The 22,766-nt window shown below is 36.5% G+C and overlaps 1 protein-coding gene and 1 pseudogene across 3 annotated transcripts in view; both read right to left on the bottom strand.

Moving 5' to 3' along the window:
* The window catches only part of BTBD8 (BTB domain containing 8), a 96,071-nt gene that overhangs the window by 49,277 nt on the left and 24,028 nt on the right, over positions 1-22,766 (bottom strand). For 2 of the 3 annotated variants that reach the window (XM_077905409.1, XM_077905410.1), the window contains 2 exons: positions 21,561-21,796; positions 18,222-18,339 (listed from right to left, as the gene is read on the bottom strand). In XM_077905409.1, the coding sequence (XP_077761535.1) occupies positions 18,222-18,339; positions 21,561-21,796 (354 nt within the window). Of the gene's footprint in view, positions 1-18,221; positions 18,340-21,560; positions 21,797-22,766 lie in introns of those variants that run through there. The other variant, XM_077905411.1, reaches the window with a different exon arrangement.
* LOC144318037 (creatine kinase B-type pseudogene) lies at positions 8,509-9,303 on the bottom strand (annotated as a pseudogene).

Here is a 22,766-nt window from a genome sequence, read left to right as displayed (position 1 = left end):
TGGTTAATTACTCTGACATTGGCCATAGCAACATTTTCCTAGGTATGTCTCCTGAGGCAGGGGAAACAAAAGTAAAAAACTATTGAGACTACATCAAGATAAAAACTTGTGCACAACAAAGGAAATAATCAACAAAACTGAAAGACAGCCTACAGAATGGGAGTAGATATTTGTAAATGATATATCCAATAAACAGTACCCAAAATATATAAAGAACTTACACAACACCAAAAGAGCAAATAATCCACATTAAAAGTGAACAGAAGATATGAACAGACATTTCTACAAAGAAGACATATAGATAGCTAAAAGACACATGAAAAGATGCTCAACAGCACTCATCATCAGGAAAATACAAATCAAAACCACATGAGATATCACTTCACACCTGTCAGAATGGCTAAAATAAAAAACATGAGAAACAACAAGTGTCAGTGAGGATATGCAGAAAAAGAACCTTGTGTACTGTTGGTGGGAATGCAAGCTGGTACAGCCACTGTGGAAAACAGTATGGAGTTTCCTAAAAAAGTTAAAAAAAAAACTACCCTACAACCCTACTAAACTACAATATTAAAGCAATTACTCTAGTAGGTATTTACAAAAAGAATACAGAAATACTAATTCAAAGAGATATATACACCCAATGTTTACAGTAGTATTATCTACAATAGCCAAATTATGGCAGAAGCCCAAGTTTTCACTGATAGATGATTGGATAAAGAAGTATGTGTTTTTATATATATGTTATATACATAAAAGGAATGACATCTTGCCATTTGCAACAACATGGATGGAGCCAGACAGTGTAATGCAAAGTGAAATAAGACAGTTGGAGAAAGACAAATACCGTATAATTCTACTCATATGTAGCATTTAAGGAACAAAAGAAAGAAAAAAGCCACAAACCAAAAAGTAGACCCTTAACTCTTAGAGAGAACAGATGACTACCAGAGGGGAGGAGAGGGGGAGGGGAGGAGATGAGTGAAGTAGCTAAGGGGGATTAAGAGTACACTTATCATGATGAGTACTGAGTAATGTACAGAATTGTTGAATCATTATATTGTACATCTGAAATTAATGTAACCCTGTATGATAACCATATATCATGCTCATATAACTACATGCTCAGTTGGCTGGGCATCTGCCTTTGGCTCAGGTCATGAACCCAGAGTCTTGGGATGGAGCCCCACATCCAGGACTCTGCTCAGTGGGGAGTCTACTTCTCCTTCTCCCTCTGCTACTCTCCTCCCATGCTCCCACTCATGCTGTTTCCCTCACTCTCTCTCTCCAATAAATAAATAAAATCTTTAAACATTTTTTAGTTTAAAAAACCCATCAAATTAGACTTTTAACTCTCTGAATTTGATTATATGTGAATTCTAAATATAATAAACTTAATTGTAAAAAGCAGAATAAAAATAAAACTTAATATAGAAAATTACAGGCCAAGATGGCTTCCCCAGTAAAGTCAAATAAACTTTTAAGGAAGATATAAAATTAATCTTACTCAAAGTTTTATTAAAATAATAAATAGGAAAAAAAGAACAAGAAAAAATACTTTCCAACTCATTTTATAAGTTAACATAACCTTGAGACCTAAACCTAAAAATTTCTCTCAGAAATATAGATGCAGGGCAGCCCGGGTGGCTCAGTGGCTTAGTGCCACCTTCATAGTCCCGGGTGTGGTCCTGGAGACCCGGGATGGAGTTCCACATCGGGCTCCCTGCATGGAATAGAGCCTGCTTCTCTCTGTGTCTGTGCCTCTCTCTCTCTCTCTCTCTCTCTCTCTGTGTGTCTCTCATGAATAAATAAAATTTAAAAAAAAAGAGAAATATAGATGCAAATATATATTCAACAAAATATTAGCAAACTGAATCCAGCAATAAATACATTGAATAAAACATCACAATCAAGTTGAAATTATTGTAGGAATACAAGATTGCTTTAATATTTCAAAATCAAGCAATATAATTTAGCACATTAACAAAATAAAAAGTTGTGGTCATTAAAATAGATATAGAGAAGCAGTTGACAAAATTCAACACCAATTTATGATTTTAAAAATTAAAAATTTAGGCAATTCCAATCAAAATCTCAGAAAGTTATTTTGTAGGTATTGACAAAGTGATTCTAAAATTTATATGGAAATGCAAAGAACCAAAAATAGCCATAACAATACTGGAAAAGAAGAACAAAGTTGGAGGATTCAGACTACCTGATTTCAAGAGTAACTGTACAGTAACAGTACTCAAGACAGAATCAACACAGATCAGAAGCCAGAAATAGAGCTACACAAATATAGTTAACAGAGTTTTGACGAAAACACCAATGGAGAAAGGAGAGTCTTTTCAATAAATAGTGCTGGAACAATCAGACACCCACATACAAAAAAGTAAACCTAGATACAGATCTTTAACTTACACAAAAATTAACTCAAAATTGATCAGAGATCTAAATATAAAATATAAAACCCTACACCTCTAGAAGAAAACACCAACATAGGATCTTGGGTTTGGTGAAGAATATAGCTACAATATCAAAGTACAATCCATAGAAGAAAAAACTGGTAAGTTGGATTCTATTAAACTTAAAAACTTAAGCATGGAAACTAGTCAGTAATATTTTATTATATATTTGAAAGTTGCCAGAAAAGTAAATCTTAAAAGTTCTTATCACAAGGAAAAAAAAAATTTTTGTAACTTTGCATGGTGACGGATGGTAAATAGACTTAGTGTGGTGATCACTTCACCATGTATACAAATATTGAATGGTTGTTAACATCTGAAACAAATACAACATGTCAATTTTAACTCAAAAAAATTTTAAACTTTTCCTCTGTAGAAGACATTGTTAAGAGAATGAAAAGACAAGGCTCAGGGAGAAAGTATTTGCAAATCACATTTCAGATACAGGATTTCTATCCAAAATATGAAAGAACTCTTAAAACCCAATATTAGACAACAAACAGCCCACTTGAAAAATGAGCAAAAGATATGAACAAAAAACTCCCAGTGATATACAGATGGCAACTGATTGTATGAAAAGATCCTCAAGATCTTCTGGCATTGGGGCGCGAGGGTGATTCAGTGGTTGAGTGTCTGCCTTTGGCTCAGGGTGTGATCCCAGGACCCTGGTATCAAGTCCTGCATCTGGCTTCCAGCGGGGAGTCTGCTTCTCCCTCTGCCTATGTCTCTGCCTCTCTCTGTGTGTCTCTCATAAATAAATAAAATTTAAAAAAAGAACTAAAAAACAAAGATCCTCTGGCATTAGGGAAATAAAAAGTAAAATGAGGGCGCCTGGCTACCTTGGTTGGTAGATCATATGACTCTTGATCTCAGAGTTGTGAGTTTGAGCTCCATGTTGGGTGTGGAACCTACTTAAATTTCTTTTAAAAACTAAAAAAAAAAAAAAAGTAAAGTAAAATGAGATATAAGTACACATCTATTAGAATGACTGAAATCCAGAAAACTGACAGTATCAATTACTGATGAGGATGAGAACCAAAAGGAACTCTCACTCACTGCTAGTAGAAATGCAAGTAGGGGGTACCTGGGGGGCTCAGTCAGTTGAGTTACTGATTCTTTATTTCAGCTCAGGTCAGGTCATGATATCAGGGTTGTGAGATCGAGCCCCACACATCAGGCTTCGCACTGGGAGTAAAGTTGGCTTAAGATTCTTTTCTCTCTCTCCCTCTGCCCTCCCAGCTCATGGGTATGCTTGCTTTCTCAATCTCTCTCTCTCTCTCTCTCTCATATACAAACAGGAAGGAAGGAAGGAAGGAAGGAAGGAAGGAAGGAAGGAAGGAAGGAAGGAAGGAAGGAAGGAAGGAAGGAATGCAAGTGGTACAGCCACTTTGAAAGATAGTTTGGCAGTTTCTTACCAAGTTGAACATAATCTTATCAGATGATCTGATAATCATATCCTATTTAACCAGCTGATCTGAAAATTACGTCCACAAAAAACTTGCATACAAATGTTTACAACAGGGATCCCTGGGTGGCTGAGTAGTTTGGCGCCTACCTTTGGCCCAGGGCATGATCCTGGAGTCCCAGGATCGAGTCCCACATCAGGCTCCCTGCATGGAGCCTGCTTCTCCCTTTGCCTGTGTCTCTGCCTCTCTTTTTCTCTCTGTGTCTCTAATGAATAAATAAATAAAATCTTAAAAATAAAAAAAAAAGTCAAAAATAAAATAAAATAAAATCATCAAGTCTAAGGCAACTATAATGTCCCTCAACAGGTGAATCAATAAACTGTGGTATAGTCTTAACAACAGACATTATTCAGTAATAAAAAAAAGAATTAGCTCTCAAGCCACACAAAAACATGGATGAATCTTAAATGCATATTTCTAAGCAAAAGAAAACTAGTCTGAAAAGGCTACATACTGTATGATTGTATTATATGACATTCTGGAAAAGCCAAAACTGTGAAGACAATTTTGAAAATTGCCAGAAATTTGGGGAGGGCATCAATCACAGGAAAGTTTTAGGTGAAACTATTCTGTATGATAACTGCAATGGTAGATGTAGGACAATATCCATTTATAAAAACCCAAAAAACTTTAAGCACAAGTGAACTTTAAGGTATGTAAAGACAAAATATTTTGGAGGAGGTCAGGGGACCCTGGGATGAAATGCAGTCTGTGACAAAAGAATCTAATTGCATTACACATGTATGAAATAACCTCACTGAAGGGAGTGGAGAAGGAAGGTCCTGGCCTAAATAACTTTGGAAATGAGTACAGACTACAAGAATAAAGACAAAGGAACCAAATACAAACACTGTATGCCAGTTGGTGAAGCTGTTTCTCATAAAATAGAGATTAAAAATTCTGTTTTTTTTTTTTTAAGATTTTACTTATTTATTCATGAGAGGCACAAAGAAAGAGGCAGAGACATAGGTAGAGGGAGAAGCAGACTCCCTGCAGTGAGCCGGATGTGGGACTCCAGCCCAAGACTCCGGGATCACGACCTGAGCCAAAGGCAGATGCTCAATCCACTGAGCCACCCAGGTGTCCCTGAGATTAACAATTCTAAAACCATTATATGTGTGTGTGTGCATGTGTGTCTGTATATATATATATATATAGAGAGAGAGAGAGAGAGAGAGAATTGAACAATTAAGTACTAGATATTGGAATATGAAAGCCAAGCTTGTCACTGTTATAGAAGATTACAAAAAGTAAGGGAGTAGACTAGGATGATCTATGTGGTGACAGATTAGTATTGGAGACATCAATATGAATTTATACTTAGCTTAATATAAAGATGGATTCATATAGAAATATTTATAGATACGTGCATATATGCCGGTGAATATAACACATATATTTCTTTGCTCTGTCGGCTGAGAGGACCTAAAAGAAAACAGCAACAAGCACACCCAGTATCCAGATACTAGTTTCTAATTCCATTAGAATAAAAGAACCAGGGTTCATTAGAGAAATGGTTGATTCTAGGACAGATGAGCTTAGAGTACTTTTAGTGTCAAAAAGTAAGGAAATGCTACACATACACACAATGATGTGGGGGTTGTTAAAGGGATATAAGAACACATTGAAAGAGCTCCTGTAGCTAAAGCTGGAACAGTTTCAGCAATAAAAAAAATAAGCCAAAGTAAAGAATAAGCCAAATTACAAACCAAAGTACAAAATGTAAGTCAAAGTACAAAATAAATTTTTTTTCCATAGACCAACAGAGTTAATATAATATTGCCATTTCCAGTGATGCAGAATACAGCTGCAGTTGTGTTTCAAGGAGAAGCTTACTGAGGATGGCCATCCCAACAGCATGATGCCACTCCTGGGCCAGTCTGCAGCCTCAGTAGATACTCTTCCATAGTGGTGAGGCCCTGGCTCCACCTCTGGTTATCCTGTACTGTCCATATCATTATAGTTCAATGTGCAAGACTTTTCCTTTTTCATCAAAAGCCTCTGCTCAGTGCTCTGCAGCTTAGTTTCTGTTTGTCCACTCTGGTCTGTCCTTTATCATAAGATCTGCTGAATCACTCCTGAATTTCTGTATATACTGATATATAGAAATGACTGAATAAATAAATGGGGAAAAGATGCAAATTTCTTGAGCAAAAGAATTCCAAATAATTTAGATACATACTATTCCCTCAAGAAGGTGAGCCCTAACTCCCATCCCTTAAGTGTGGGCTATATACAGTTCTTTCCAGAGAGTATAGTGTGCAAATGGGAGATTGGGGATGGTGATGAGAATAACTTTACAGTGCAAAATCAAAAAACTACCTTAGCCAGGTGATCAAGGTTAACATCAACAGTAATAAGTCACTACCATTACATGTACCCATGAAATGATATAATAAGAAATGACACTTTATCCTTTTGAACTTCCTCACCAAAACCTATAACCTATTTAATGGTGAAAAAATTCAGATAGGGACGCCTGGGTGGCTCAGTGGTTGAGCGTCTGCCCTCGGCTCAGGTTGTGATCACAGGGTCCTGGGATCAAGTCCCACATCAGGCTCCCTACAGGGAGCCTGCTTTTCCCTCTGTCTGCGTCTCTGCCTCTCTCTCTCTCTCTGTCTCTCATGAATAAATAAATAAAATGTTTTTAAAAATCAGATAAAAAAATAAATAAAAATAAAAATCAGATAAACTCCAATTGAGGAATATTTCTACAAAATACTTACCCAGAGCTCAAACTGTCCAAGTCATCAAAAACAAGTAAAGTCTATGAAACTGTTACAGCTAAGAGAAGCCTAAAGAGACACGACCATTAAATGTAATGTGGCATCCTGGATGTGACCCTGGGGAAAAAAAAAATTAGGCAAAAACTAAAGAATTCTGAATAAACTATGGACTTTAGTTAATAAGGTCTCAATGTTGGTTAATTGTACCAAATGTACTACACTAAATGTATATAAAAGATGTTGATAATATGGGAACTGCGTGAGGGCATATGAGAATTCTCTGTACTCTTCCCAGTTTTTCTGTCCTAAAAAATAAAGGATATTAAGAAAAAAATTAAAGGGATGCCTGGGTGGTTGAGCATCTGCCTCTGGCTCAGGTTCGAGTACCACATCGGGCTCCTTGCATGGAGCCTGCTTCTCAATCTGCCTGTGTCTCTGCCTCTCGTTCTGTGTCTCTCATGAATGAATGAATGAATGAATGAATGAATGAATGAATAAATAAATAAATAAATAAATAAATAAATAAATAAATAAATAAAGTCTTAAAAAAAAATTAGGGATGCCTGGATGGCTCAATGGTTGGATGACAGCCTTTTGGCTCAGGGCATGATCCTGGAGTCCTGGGATTGAGTCCCACATCGGGCTCACTGCATGAAGCCTGCTTCTCCTCCCTCTGCCTATATCTCTGCCTCTCTCTCTCTGTGTCTCTCATGAATAAATAAATAAAACCTTTTTAAAAATATTAGGGATTCTGCTTCCACTTTTGAAATGTAACTTTTCTACATTAACAAGTAGAAAAGTGAATAAAATATGACACTGGAAAAAAAAAAGGTAGTATAGGACTGATTCCTAAAAGAGGGAAAACTAATTAGGTAAGTCCTATAGTTATGATACTTTTCTTCCTGGAAACAAATTGTAGATCATGGCATAGGGAGAACAAACACAAGAAGAGCCTGGTTGTCTTCCTGAGTTGAGAAGACTAATATAGGAGCTTCAGGAGGATAAGTCAGATGTAATTTATGGGGCACAATACAATGGAGGAGGGAGTTATGAGAAAAAGAACTCCAGAAATGACAGGAATTAAGTTTTGTCTGTGTATAATCCCCTGCCCACCTCCCTCCTAGTAATCCTCAGTTTTTTCTCTGTAATTAAAAAAAAAGCCTGTTTTCTGGTTTGCCTCTCTCTCCCCCCCACTCCATGTTCACTTGTTTCATTTCTTAAATTCCACATGAGTAAAATCATACAGTAATTCTTTTTTTGACTTATTTTGCTTAGCACAATACACTCTAGCTCCATCCACATCATTGCAAATGGCAAGCTTTCATTCTTTTTGATGGCTGAGTAATATTCCATTGTGTGTGTATGTGTGTATATGTGTGTGTGTGTATATATATATATATATATCACATCTTCTTTATTCATCAGTTGCTGGATATTTGGGCTCTTTCCATGAAATTTGGCTATTGTTGATACTACTGCTAAACACTGGGGTGCATGTGCCCCCTTGAATCTGTATTTTTGTATCCTTTGGATAAATATCTATTAGTATGATTGCTGGATCATAGGGTAGTACTATTTTTAACTTTCTGAGGAACCTCCATACAGTTTTCCAGAGTGGCTACACCAGTTTGCATTCCCACCAACAAGGTAAGAGGGTTCTCCTTTGTCCAAATCTTCACCAACAACTGTTGTTTCCTGCATTGTTAATTTTAGCCGTTCTGACAGGTGTGAGGTAATATATCATTGTACTTGATTTGTATTTTCCTGATGATGAATGATGTTGAACATCTTCTTTTTATTTTTTTTTATTTTTTATTTTTTTTGACTGGTAGTAGCAGGCTGAAACCCTAGTTTATTTCAGCATCAGCAACATCTTAGCCGTCACAAAAATAAACTCTACCAAGGGTGACAGAAGTCTCTACAGCGAGGCTAAGGGCTCAGCTGCCAAGTGGCGAACAACAGAGGGATGCATGGCGGGCACTGCCCGGGCAATAAGTTAGGAAGCAGTGGGGCTGGTGGTGGTGGCAGATGCTGCTCCATCTCACTGAGCAGCTTCACACCATCCACCACCATCTGTACCAGCTCCACCTCTGAGAAGCCCAGGTGGTCTGCGTTGGAGACATCAAAGACACCACCCACAGCAGCTGTGTCCACACCACCTGTGCCTCATTTCTGAAGCCGCAGCCGCTTGAGCACCTCCAGGAACTTCTCATGCTTGCCCAGGAGGGGCAGCTTGATGTGCACACCTGCCCGCAGGCCTGTGCCCAAGTTGGATGGGGAAGTGAGGATGTAGCCCAGGTGAGGGTTCCACATGAATTCATAATTCTTCGACTTGAAAAGTGTTTCAATCTGGGTGAGGTCGTTGCAGAACCGAGCGAACACCTCCTTCATGTTGCCCCCTTTCTGCATGGAGATGACCTGCAGGTGGTCTTCCTCGTTGATCCACACCAGGAAGGTCTTATTGTCATTGTGCCAGATGCCACAGGCATCTGGCCAGTCGCAGGCCATGCCCGAGGCCAGGAGCAGGGGTGACATGGGCTTATCAAAGAGGAAGTGGTTGTCAATGAGCTGCTGCTGCTCCGCCTCGGTCATGTGTTGAGCATCTTTTCATGTGTCTGTTAGCTATCTGTATGTCTTTGGGAAAATGCCTATTCATGTCTTCTGTCCATTTCTTAACTAGATTATTTGTTGTTTGGGAGTTGAATTTGATAAGTTCTACATAGATTTTGGATACTAACCCATTACCAAATATATCATTTGCAAATATGATTACATCTTCTTCCAAAAGAATAAAATCTGTGAAAATCTGTAGTTGAGTGTAGCCACCTACATGAATTATCTTAGCTAGATCTTCTGTATAATTTGCTATAGCTTCTTTTTTTTTTTTTTTTTTTTTAATTTGCTATAGCTTCTACACCAGCACTTGGCGCTTCACCCTGCACTTTTTTTTTTTTTAAGATTTTATTTATTTATTCATGAAAGACACACAGAGAGAGGCAGAGACACAGGCAGAGGGAGAAGCAGGCTCCATGCAGGGAGCCCGACATGGGACTCGATCCTGGGACTCCAGGATCACACCCTCGGCCAAAGGCAGGCACTAAACCGCTGAGCCACCCAGGGATTCCCTTCACCCTGCACTTTTATGTTATGAAGACAATCTCTTTCCTTCAACCTCATGAACCAACCTTTACTGGCTTCAAAATTTGCTTCTACAGCTTCCTCACCTCTTTGAGTCTTCATAGAATTGAAGAGAGTTAAAACCCTACTCTGGATTAGGCTTTGGCTTAAAGGAATGTGATGGCTGGTTTGAGCTTCCATCCAGACCACTAAAACTTTCTCCATCAGGTTTTCATTTAACATTTGTTTGTTCACTGGAGTAGCACTTTTAATTTCCTTCAAGAACTTTTCCTTGGCATTCACAACTTGGCTAAGTGGCAAAAGAGGCTTAGCTTTCAACCTGTCTTGGCTTTCAACATGCCTTCCTCACTAAGCTTAATTATTTCTAGCTTTTGATTTAAAGTGAGAGATGTGCAACTCTTCCCTTCACTTGAACACTTAGAATCCATTGTAGGGTTATTAACTGGCCTAATTTCAACACTGTTGTGTTCCAAGGAATAGGGAAGCTTGAGGAAAGAGAGAAAGAAAGATAAGGGAATGGCTGATTGAGAGAGAAGTCAGAACAAACACAATACATATCAATTAAGTTTGCCATGTTTTTATGGGTGTAGTTTGTGGCACTCCAAGACAATTATAATAATAACATCAAAGATCACTGATCACCACAACAAATAATGAAAAAAAAAAATAGAAATATTGCAAGGATTACCAAAATGTGACCAGAGACATGAAGTGTGCAAATGGCAGTTGGGAAAGTGGCACTGATTGGACTTGTTTGCTGCAGGTTGCCATGAATCTTCAATTTGTAAAACAAAAACAAAAACAAAACAAAACAACAATAACAACAAAACTCATACCATCTGCAAAGCACCATAAAGCCAAACGCAATAGGAGCTATACCTGTATAAACATATAGCATGTCATAACTTACATGTGTGGCAGGCATGAGAATGCATCTCTCTGATCTTTGACTGCATAACTGACCAATGGCTCCAGTAGGGCACCCTGCATTCGTTACCACATGGGTACCAAGGCTTTCTCACAGGCTGTTCTCTACTAGTGACTGAGGACATCCAGGACACTATTCCAGAGAGATAGGGCCTTTTGTGATGGGTGACCTTGGCCTGGGAACTTTCTAACACTGCTGATTTTCCTCAGAACTTCACTGTAGCCTAAGACAAATACTACCCAAGCTTCCTTCCTTTCCCTGTTCCTTCCATCATAGGCAGATCAACACAGAAGTTTGACAGCTCCTTCAGTCACCCCTGGGTTCCTTACCATGTTCTCTCACATGCATTTAGCCTACTAAATTTCTTGCAAGTATAAACCCTATCCTCATGTCTGCTTCTCAGAATATTTGCACTAATACAACATGCTATTTCCTTTAAGTAAGATTAAAAGCATTTGAGACTTAAACAATTTCCCCGACTTTAAGACAGAAACTTTGAAAATATTCCTACTTAATTAGATACAAGCCTCAGTTTAAAAATAATGCTATATGGGGAGGCCTGGGTGGCTTAGCAGTTGAGGGTCTGCCTTCGGCTCCTGGAGTTCTGGGATCAAGTCCCACATCAGACTCCCTGCATGGAGTCTGCTTCTCCCTCTGCCTATGTCTCTGCCTCTCTCTTTCTGCGTATCTCATGAAAAATAAGAAAGAAGAAAAGAAAAGAAAAGAAAAGAAAAGAAAAGAAAAGAAAAGAAAAGAAAAGAAAGAAAAGAAAAGAAAAGAAAAAAGAAAAGAAAAGAAAAGAAAAGAGAAAAGAAGAGCAAGCTGTAGGAAAAAAATGCTGTATAAGGTGACTGGGTGTCTCAGTCAGTTAAGCATCCAACTCTTGGTCTTAACTCAGGTTTTGAAATCGAGGTTATGAGTTCAAGCCCACACTGGGCTCTACACTGGGCATGGAGCCTACATTTTAAAAAAAGTGCTATGAGATGGCAGAGCATATTAAAAATCTTTGCCAGATTTTTCATTCTTCAACATGCCAAAAAACATTTTCTCCTTTTGATTAAATTTAATCTCAACTGACAAGGCTGCTTCTGCTTCTGGCTCTGTCAAGATGCCCTAATTTCCCCCTTGCTCTTGCATTAGCACATTGCTTGCTATTCAATACTTCCTGATGTTAGCTGAACTAGATTCACTACTCCAGGCAGAATAATGGCCTGGATTACTTGGGGAAGCTCTAAAGAAGGAATTTTTCACTAAGACTGTTTTTTGTTGTTGTTGTTGTTTTTGTTTTGTTTTTAAGTACTCTTGCTCCAAGAATACTTTTTAAACTATTTCTATATAACTAAATAAAGTTAAACCAAGGGTAGTGAATCAAACTTTTTGGAGTTGTCACTATTACTCACTGCACATCTTTGCAAGCATCTTAGAGAACACATACAAAAAGCAAAGAGCTTTTTCTTAAGACATCCATTTTGACATCCATTGATTAAAGCTTTCATAAGATTAGCCTTCCTAAGTAAAAAAATTATTTGTAAAGTGTAATGGATGGATGCCCTATTATCCAACAAAATTAGAACTGATAGTTGTTTGGCTAATCAAAAATAATTAAGAGAATTTAATTATTTGTATATGTCATAATCATTTTATAATAACTTAAAAATAAATATGGAAAAGTACAGCATAGGAAATATAGTCACTAATACTGTAATGACTGTATATGAGGACAGTGGTAACTACACTTATTGTGGTGAGCACTGCATAACATAAGTTGTTGAATCACGGTTATGCACTTGAAACTAATACAATATTGTATTAGTCAACTGTATGTCAATAAAACAATCATTTTACTGAGCATTAAAATTCCAGAAATTCCGGGATCCCTGTGTGGCGCAGCGGTTTGGCGCCTGCCTTTGGCCCAGGGCGCGATCCTGGAGACCCAGGATCGAATCCCACATCGGGCTCCCAGTGCATGGAGCCTGCTTCTCCCCCTGCCTATGTCTCTGCCTCTCTCTCTCTCTCTCTGTGACTATCATAAATAAATAAAAATTTTAAAAAAATTAAAAATAAAATAAAATAAAATTCCAGAAATTCCAAATTATACAGGTAGAAGTATGCTAAAAAAAAAAAAAAAAAAAAAAAAAAAAACCTTCTATACTCTTCATGGGGAGAAAACGAGAAAACCACCAGTAATCACTTGATAATGACCTTAACTTCTTGCAGGAAATTAGCAGTTTCAAAAAACTCTCTACCCAGGGATGCCTGGGTGGCTCAGTGGTGAGGATCTGCCTTCAGCTCAGGGCATGATCCTGGAGTTCCAGAATCAAGTCCCACATCAGGCTCCCCACAGGACACCTGCTTCTCCCTCTGCCTATGTCTCTGCCTCTTTCTCTGTGTCTCTCATGAATAAATAAAAAAAAATAAAAAATAAAAAAAAGAAAGAAAAGAAAAAGCCTCTCTACCCCTAACACTGAACAATCCTTTCTCTTTTGAAATTCTCCAAACTGTTTTCATGCTCACTTGCAACCAACCAATCATTAACAAATGTATCTGAAGACCAGTTAGAATGTCTGTCCCACTTCCAAAAACTGTATCTTAATAAAATATCTGCCAATTTAAAAAAAAATACATATGGATTCATTCACAAATCTTTCACCATAAGGCCAATCCTTTTTTTAATGTGAGTTCACTGATTAGAGCATCTTTTTTCTCACAAAAACCATATGTATATACATCTATAATTTCAAATTCAAATTTCTCTAAAATGAAGAATGAAATCTAAAACTTTTGTGAAGCACCCAATGTATAGAATCATTTTAGATTTTTGTAACTTCCCCCTCAAACTTTTACATTGTTCATCTATACTAAATTCAGTAACAATTTTTAAAATGTCTCTTCTTTATTAAATCTTCCCATTCACTTTATTTTGTACTGGAATAACTTTTTTTTTAACTTTTTAAAATACTTTTAAGATTTACTTATTTTAGAGAGAGAGAGAGAGAGAGAGAACCAGCGGGAAGAGGGGAAGGAAAGAAAATCTCAAACAGACTCCACACTGAGTGCAGAACCCAACGCGGCTCAATAGCACAACCCTGAGATCATGACCTGAGCCAAAATGAAGAGTAAAACATTTAACTGACTGAGCAACCCAGGTGCCCCATAAAAATTCTTTCATACTCATGTATCATTGATTTATTTAATATTTCATTAAGTTATGCTGTGAAAATTATAAGTTAAATGGCATTAAACAGGTTTGGGAACAACCCAAGTGACTCTTAGAAGACACAAACTCAATGACAAGAACGGAAAAATCTAAGTACAGAGAAGAGCCTCCTAAACCTTGACAGTTCTGCCTCCTGTGCTGTTAGTATGTTCTATAGAGAATATCTAAAGAGCAGTTTTAGTCTAGTTCAATCAGGGAGATTGTACTGCATCGGGCACCCAGTGCCTTTAGCTTTGGTACCCCACTGCAACCTCCCTTAAAAGCCTGTAGCACTCAGGAATTTTCTGTTTTCCTTCTATTGTTATCACATCAAACCTCACAAGTGGACAGGGCTGACCACTTATTACTAACAAAGTAATTAATATTAAGATGTTAGTGACTCACTTCATTGCATGGTAATTTGGAATTTTATAATTATTAAGGCTTCCTGGCAATCTGAGTAAGATAGCAAACTTTTTCTGTAAAGGGACAGATAATAAATATCAGATTTAAATATCAGGCTTTACAGGGTACTGTTGCATATGCTTGTTTTTTGTTGTTTTATATAAAAAGAAGGCAGTGACCAGATCTGAGCCATAGTTTGCCAGCCTCTACTATAAGGTATAAGACACAAGAATGTGTCTCCCTTCCAGATACCCAATACATATTTATATCAACAAACATTCACTAGAAGCTTATAATGTGCCAGCTATTAGGTTATTTTGTGTGCATTACCTCATTCAATCCCCAGAGCCATCCCATGCTATAATTACTATTATTATTCTTTTCATAGATAAAGAAATTGAGACTTGAAGGCACTTCTTGACCATTCCATAAATGATGGAGTCAGAATCTAAACCCAGAAAAACTAGCTTATGAATTACTGAACTATACACTTCTGGAAAAGCTTCCAGTTGAACATATAACTGATTAATACTATGGCACAAACTAGAACACTGACCTTCTGACTGAGTTCCAATTTGCTAAATATTCAGAAAAAAATCTACATTTTAAAAGGGGAGTTGGATACTTTAACTCACTGAATGAAAAATCTAATGGTATAATATCAGGCACTGAAAAGAAAGGCATTTTGGAAAGGATATCAGATTGAGCATCAAAGCTAAAATCAGGAATCACTGCCATGCTATTTCAATAAATAAATGATTTATTTCAATAAATCAGCCCAAGAAAATCTTAATTATGGAACACAGAAGTACAACAGACAATCTTAAAAATGAAACAGATTCAATCTCTCTGGAAACACTACAATAATAAATAATGCCATAAAATGGGAGATCCCCAATAGAGTGGGTCAGGTGTGAACTTAGGGGTAGGCTGAAGATGATAGGAGGAAATAAAGACAGAAATGTACAATATCCAGATAGTACTCATCTGGTGAATGAGAGCAATTCAGGCAGGAAAGTAATGTTACAGAGGTCTACAAAAGTAGGTAATGCGTAGTAGCATCCCAGGAAGCAGTACTCAGAAAAGGAGTAACATAAAAACAGGATCAATGAATTCTAGGGGGTCCTCCATTTATTATAACCCCCATCCTTTCAAATAAAAAGTGCTCTCTTCATTTCTCCTTTGAATAGAAGTATTAGAGATAAATAAGGACAAAGATGTGAGAAGAGTGTAGAATATGCTTCAGAGGGGGAAAAGGCCTGTGTAGATGGAAAAAAGTAAAGTAAATTTGACTTTTCCTGAAGGCCCACTGCTATTCCATCCTTTCTTGGATTGGGGTGAAATGGAAGTGATTCAAGCCACATTTCTCTGCTTGTCCCCTATAAGTGCATACAGGTTGTTGTTACTTTCTACACAAAAACTTGTTATCAAAGGCTTGTTGCCTGCATGATGATAACAAACACCTAAATAGTACTTTAAAGTATTTTAATCCTAATAATCACCCTGTGAGATGAGTGCCTTGAGAATATCCTGTTTGATGAAGATCTGAAGCACAAAATGGTTAAATGACTTGCCCAAATTCACAGAGCTAAAAGATGGCAGGGCTAGAATTCAAAACCAGACAGAAAGGCTCCACACACAGTTCACACACTCTTAATTACTCTGTTATAAAATAACTTCTTTGGCTTAATTGTGCTACCACAAGCAAGTGACTGGCATCAAACTGCATATCAAGGGCTCCAGGCATTAAGCTAGGGATCAAGATAAAGACTGGACAGAGCAACTAGCAATGGGAGAGATAATCTTGGAAGAACCAGGTATGGGGATGTTTATGAAGAGAGAGCATGAGAAACAGGGACTCAAGAAGAAACTACCTCATTACCACATCAATTTAGACATATTACACTAGCAAACTATTTATAAAATAGACCCCTAATGTGAATATAATTCTGATCATAAATCCTGGTAATTATTAGTACTTGCACTGATCTTTCAATATATGAGTACATATAATTTTAAAATGAAAACAGCCATATTACAAACAGATTTTTAGCCACACCACTAAGATAAATGTGAACGTTGACCAGCTAGAACAAGAAGTAATTCAGAAAGGTCTGATGCTGGGCTTTAAATTACATGACATGAATATATGTCTTCTGAACTACTGACATAATATTCCTTAAATTGAATAATAAAATTATGTACTAAACAGAGAGTTGTTCAGTTTGGAGTAGGAAGGTAATGAGATTTAGATTTTGCCATTGTAACTCACAGAAGTGTACTAAGTAGTAGAAAACATTAAGCCAGATCTTCTTGTAACATGTGCTCAGGAAACTGCCCTTCTAGTTAATATACATTTATTTTTTATTGCTAGGTGAACAAAATAAACCAGAAGTGTGAGCAAGAGCTCTCCTGAAATGCAAACCTAATATTCTAGATCCAGTTCCTAAAACAGTCCACTGTCAGGCAGCGCACAGAGAGGCCAAATATAGACACTGTTTGAGGATATATTGCAAATGATCACAAGGTCTTGCTTTCCCCGTATGACAACAATAACCTTTGGGCTCTATAAGTAAACTTTGGTATGATCCCCCTGTGGTTTCAAGAAAAACCTGAACACAAAATAAAATTAAATTAATTTTTAAAATAAAACTGTGTTGCCCCCCCATAAAAAAGAATGAAAGAAGCAAACAAACAAACAAACACATATGCACACAATATTTGAAAATATATATCCATGATATGGAAAACATATTACTAAATCTGTATTATATCCTGTATTTTACTATATATATAATGCATATTTCATAAAAATTGGAAAAATGTGCATATGTATGTACTTATAATTATAAAATACATGTTCCCCAGAGAAAAGCTCAAATTGTGAATGGTAGTCTGACTGAAACTGGGAATCCTAGAGTTTAGCAAGGTAATGATGTCAATCAACTGGCAAAGCCAATATGAAGTTTGAGAGCACAAACATCAGTACTGTTGGCATAGTTGAATCCTATAATCTAAACCCATTGCTAATTTCACTAAGAATGTGCACCCTTGAGCCTAGAAGACTGGTTCTTGCCATTGCAAATAGCCTGGTTCTTCCTCTTCAGAAGCACCAGAATAACTTATCGACATTCTATTTAAACACAAAGAGAGGGAGGAAGAATACTGGGCTCCTCAGTGTTCTGGTACCATTTTTTGTCCATTGTGAGGCTCAGCTGTACGTCTTTCCCTTGAGTTCCCAAACAAAAATCTGTATTTCTTATTAAAAATTTTTCTTCTTTTAAGCAGATTTTAGTTACTTGCAAAAAAGAGCAGGCTTTAATTTGAAATCTAAAAGCCCAGAATGTTGAAGCAACCCAATTCTAAAGCATGATAATGGTTTTTTCAAAGTACATTGAAATACTAAGCCTTCTAATCAATGCTATTCATAAGAATATCTATTCTGAATCAAAGACTTTGAACCAAAATGCATCCAGAGAAAATATATGTCATTCATATAGAAATAATAATTTTCAATACTATAATGCCTGTGAAATTAAAAATTGCATTTAATTACATTTTCTGTGACAGTGGCTTTCAAACCTATTTTAGGCAATAGAATATTTCCTTCTAATGAAATCTTAGGTTCATGCCCAATGCAAAGTAGAAATTCGCTCTGGCTAAAACATGCGAACATGTCTGGGGAAGGGATATGTGTGCCTATGTGAACCTGCGGGCAAAAAACTCTACCCGATGTACAACCTCTTCCCCTGTCAGGGGCTCCCTGAGGTACAACCATGACACCTCTGTGACTTTTATGAATCAGAGCTTGAAAACCACTGTGCTAGAAAGAGACAGCCACCCCTTTAAACTTTACTTTCACAACCAAGACACCAAATCAATCACATGCCTATTTACCTGTGAGCTTTAAAACTTTTTCCATCAACATAAATATCAATATCTGGGCAACAATGTTTCACGTAAAGTTTCAATAAATCTTCTCCTAATTCAGATGCAGGATCCAAGTCATAATTATCTTTAAAAGAGAAAAACAAAACTAAAAAATAGTTTCTTTCTTATAAATATCCCCCAAAATGTGTTTTAATATTAACTAAAGGTTTTCCATATAGTTATCATGATTAGCTACTAAGAGAGAGCAATAGTAACTAAAATATTTAACTGGTAATTTCAAAATAAAACAACCTTTAAAATCATATATATCTTGCTTTGAAATATAAATTTCAACTTAAATAATTAAATATACCTTTTAATATAGATTCACATTTAAATATAGGTAATATTATCACAAAATTACATACCCAAATTAAAGCCACTTCATAAATATCTGACATAAGAAGTTAGAAAATTTTCCAATTTTGATGCCCTTTCTTGTTACCTATTACCTTCCTATTCCTGTTCATGACTTTTTTGGTGAAAATAACATTTGAAAAAAAAGAAAAAAAAAAAAAAAGAAAATAACATTTGAACCAATAGATATCCAAATAAAATCAATGGGAAACTACTTAAGAATTTTAATAAAGGGAGTGCCATGATCAGACCTGTAGTTAATAAACATTGTTCTACATGGTATAAATGGAGGGTGGCACAATGAAAGGCCTAGCAACTAGCGGGGGTACAAATGCTCAAGAAAAATTGCAAAGACCTGAAATAAAGAAATGGCAGGAGGATAAAAAAGAGAAGTGTGTAATAATATTTAAGAGAAGGGCACCTGGCTGGCTCAGCTGGAGGAGCATAAGTCTCGATCTCAGGGTCCTGAGTCTGAGCCCAATGTTGGTGTAGAGATTACTTAAATAAGTAAATAAATAAACTTAAAAAAAATATTTAGAAGACAAATCAACAAACATGGTTATGAATATAATGAAGGGCAAAAGAGTAACTGAGTAGAATGATAGTGATAAAATTTACATGATAGAGTACTTAAGAACAAATTATGTTCCAGGCAGATGATTAAGTCGGTTTGAGGCAGACTAAATTTTGAAATATTTAAGGTATATTTAGACAGATATGTCTAGTAAGTGGTTGGATATGAAGCTTAAAAAAATGGGAGAAAACCAATTATTTTTTTTTTTTTTGAGAAAACCAATTATTTAGGGGGTAGAAAGACAATGTGCCAGTGAAGGAGGCAGACGAATGGCCAAGAAGGAGAATCAAGAGAGTACAGTGTCATAGTACACAGGAAGCTTCAAGGAGGGTGACACTCACAGTAGGAAAGCCTGCAAAGAAGTTAGTAAGATGTGGACAACGAGTATCTGCTAAACTGGTCAACATGGGAATTTTCCACGGAGGAATAGAGAAATAGTTAAGACGGGGGTTGAAAGTAAATGAACTCTTCACTTAAAACTGCAATGTGTTTGGCCACTTTAATGGGATGCCGTGGGGCTGTGACAGAACTCTAGACAAGAGGCAAGAAAAATGAGTACTAAATATCAGCTCAACCAACTGCTCTGGGTGGCCTTGAGAAAGTCCTTTATGCTCTTAGAGTTCTCATCTATAAATCAGCTTATAGCCACTTACTCCTTAGAGTTATCTGAGACTAAATGAGATAAACTGTATGAATGGATCTACCTTAAAGCCTAGAAGACACATCCATTCACTTATTCACCATAGTTAGATGTTGTTAACACACAAAAGAAGATTCTAAGTGGGCTTAAATCAATTTAGTTATTGTTGTTGTACTAAATATCAGTAATAAAATCCTTTAGTTAACAGATACTTTCATATACATTCTGCTACAGTCCCTGTTTTGAAAATACCAGTTTGATCTAACACAATTGATATATTAGGAAACAATCTGAATGTAATGTGAAATTTTCATTTGCTTATGTGCATTTCACTTCCTCGCAGCTCATTCACAAGAAATACTAGGTCAATGCAAAAAAACCGCACCCAGCTGAACGGAGCCATGTAAGAATACACAAAATACACAGAAACATCCTAAATATCTACCAGATACCTCAATTCACTGCATATGTTATGAGCCACATCCTCCATATCTGGTGTTATACATTTCCATCTGATTTCAGATAACCAACTGTTAGGAGACCATTTTCTATAAATATTTTTGTGTTTCCCTATGGTCTGACCTTTCTGAGCAAAGCATTGGAAAACTTGGACAAAGAATGATTAAAGAACAAACAGGTTTGGAAGCTAGAGATAACTGTGAGGTTCCAGAAAGATTGACAGGTTTTCTTCCCCTTAAAACCATTTCCCTATACTCCTGGGTGGTGAAGCTAATATGTTCCTCTCTGTTCATCAGGGAAGATTTATTTACCTTCCAAAGTAAAGACCCCTCCCTCCTACTCTCTCTTTCTCTGAAGAAGATGGGCAGATCTGCCAGTAGTCTATCAGAGTCTCCTAATTTTAGTGTTCCTCTTTTATAGTGCAATCCCACTTCACATGTAGGGTAACATCAGGCCCTCACCACCTAACCTTGTAGGGACTGGGGTTTGGGAACTTAGATGCTCTGTAACTGTAACAGTCGGTTTTTTGATCCAGAGATCTCGAGTTTCCTGTCAGAATATCTACTATATGTCTCTAACTATATCATCTATACTTCTATCATTTTTTATACTTATATTTATCTATACCTTCCTATGTCCTTAACATCCTCCTTCTGCCAATTCACAATAATTCATAAGCTGCAACCCTTCTGATAACCACTTCTACAAACAAACTGAAATTCTTTTACAAGGTCAAATACCATATTTATTGTAGTAATGTATTTCTTAACAATTCAACCTGTGTAAAACCATACCTTTTTTATTATATTCCTATCTTTTTACAACATGTCACAACAAAACTGTAATTTTTGTGCTGTGACAAAATATAATGATGATTTTATGTTGCATGTTGTTTTTAAGTAATACATATGTTATGTTATAACAACTGGATCTATAGTCTGCTTAAAGCTTTTACTGGTGTAGATTAGAATAATGATGATGACATGTGGAGGCTTAAGAGGACAATTGTGAATTATATGTGTATTGTTCATAATAACCCCATCTCCAATTGTTTGGGAAAACTAGGAGTTGACTATAGGATTACTTTCACTTACCCATATAAATTTACTTTCACTTACTTTTATTACATTTACTTTCATTTATTTTTATTTCATTTACCTATTAGAAAGAAACCAGTATAATTGATTTTTGAAGTATGTTTTTCTCCAATTGTATCAGAATATAATTACTATCATGGCATTGCAATTTTATAAAAATCCAGAAAAAAATGCCTCACCAGTAGAAATTAAATTGTTCTCTCCATCACTGATATCCTCTGGAACTTCATGCTTCAGAAGAGAACAATGAGGTGACTTTTTATCTAAGAACTCGACAGATGATCTTCCACCATTGTCAGTGCACTTTCCAAAACTGAAGTCGTGTGTCTTTTGTGGTACTCCCCTCTCCACTATCTTTTTTTTAAGAATTTCCTCTTCATAGTTTTTTATGCTTCTGTTTGATGAATATACAATCCTAAAAGAAAATGTAAAATATTAATAAAAATAATGTTGGTGATTCTTAAAACCTAGTCTCCCAAGTGCTGCTTTCATATAATACAACGATATAATTTTTTTAAAGATTTATTTATTTATTTATTTATTTATTTATTTATTTATTTATTTATGATAGACATAGAGTGAGAGAGAGAGAGGCAGGACACAGGAGGAGGGAGAAGCAGGCTCCACGCCGGGAGCCCGACACAGGACTCGATCCCAGGACTCCAGGATCATGCCCCGGGCCAAAGGCAGGCGCCAAACCGCTGAGCCACACAGGGATCCCCCAACGACATAATTTTAAAACCATTTTTATCTGGACTAACTGGAAAAAGATCTCAAATAGCATAAAGTTTTAAAAGTAGAAAATGTTTTAATGTTAGAAAGTAATATATAATACAATCACACTAGATAACTTAGATAAAATGCACAATTCCTAGAAAGACACACACTACCAAACTTGACTTAAGAAGAAACAGAGTATCTGAACAGACCTATACCAACTACAGAGACTGAATTAGTAATTAAAAACTTTCCACAAAGAAAAATCCAGGACCAGGTGGCTTCACTGGTGAATCTACCAAATGTTTAAAGAAATAACACCAAACCTTCACAAACTTTTCCAAAAACTAGAAAGCGGCACACTTCCTAACTCATTCTGAGGCCACTATTATCCTGATACAAAAGCAGATAGACACCATAAGAAAACCGTAGATTAATATTCCTTAGCAAAGTAACAGCAAATTGAATCTAGCAACATTTCAAAAGAATTATACACCACAAGCAACTGGGGTTTATCTCAGGAATTCAATGGTCGCTAAACAAATGAAAATCAATGCTATATATCACATGCTATGGTCTGAATGTTTGTAGACCCTCAAAACTCATATGTTGAAACCTAATGCCCAATGTAACATTAGGCAGGAGGTAGGGCCTTTGAGAAGTTAATT

This window comes from Canis aureus, chromosome 8, assembly GCF_053574225.1.
Source record: "Canis aureus isolate CA01 chromosome 8, VMU_Caureus_v.1.0, whole genome shotgun sequence".
Lineage (NCBI taxonomy): Eukaryota > Metazoa > Chordata > Mammalia > Carnivora > Canidae > Canis > Canis aureus.
This window is presented reverse-complemented; position numbering and strand designations above follow the sequence as displayed.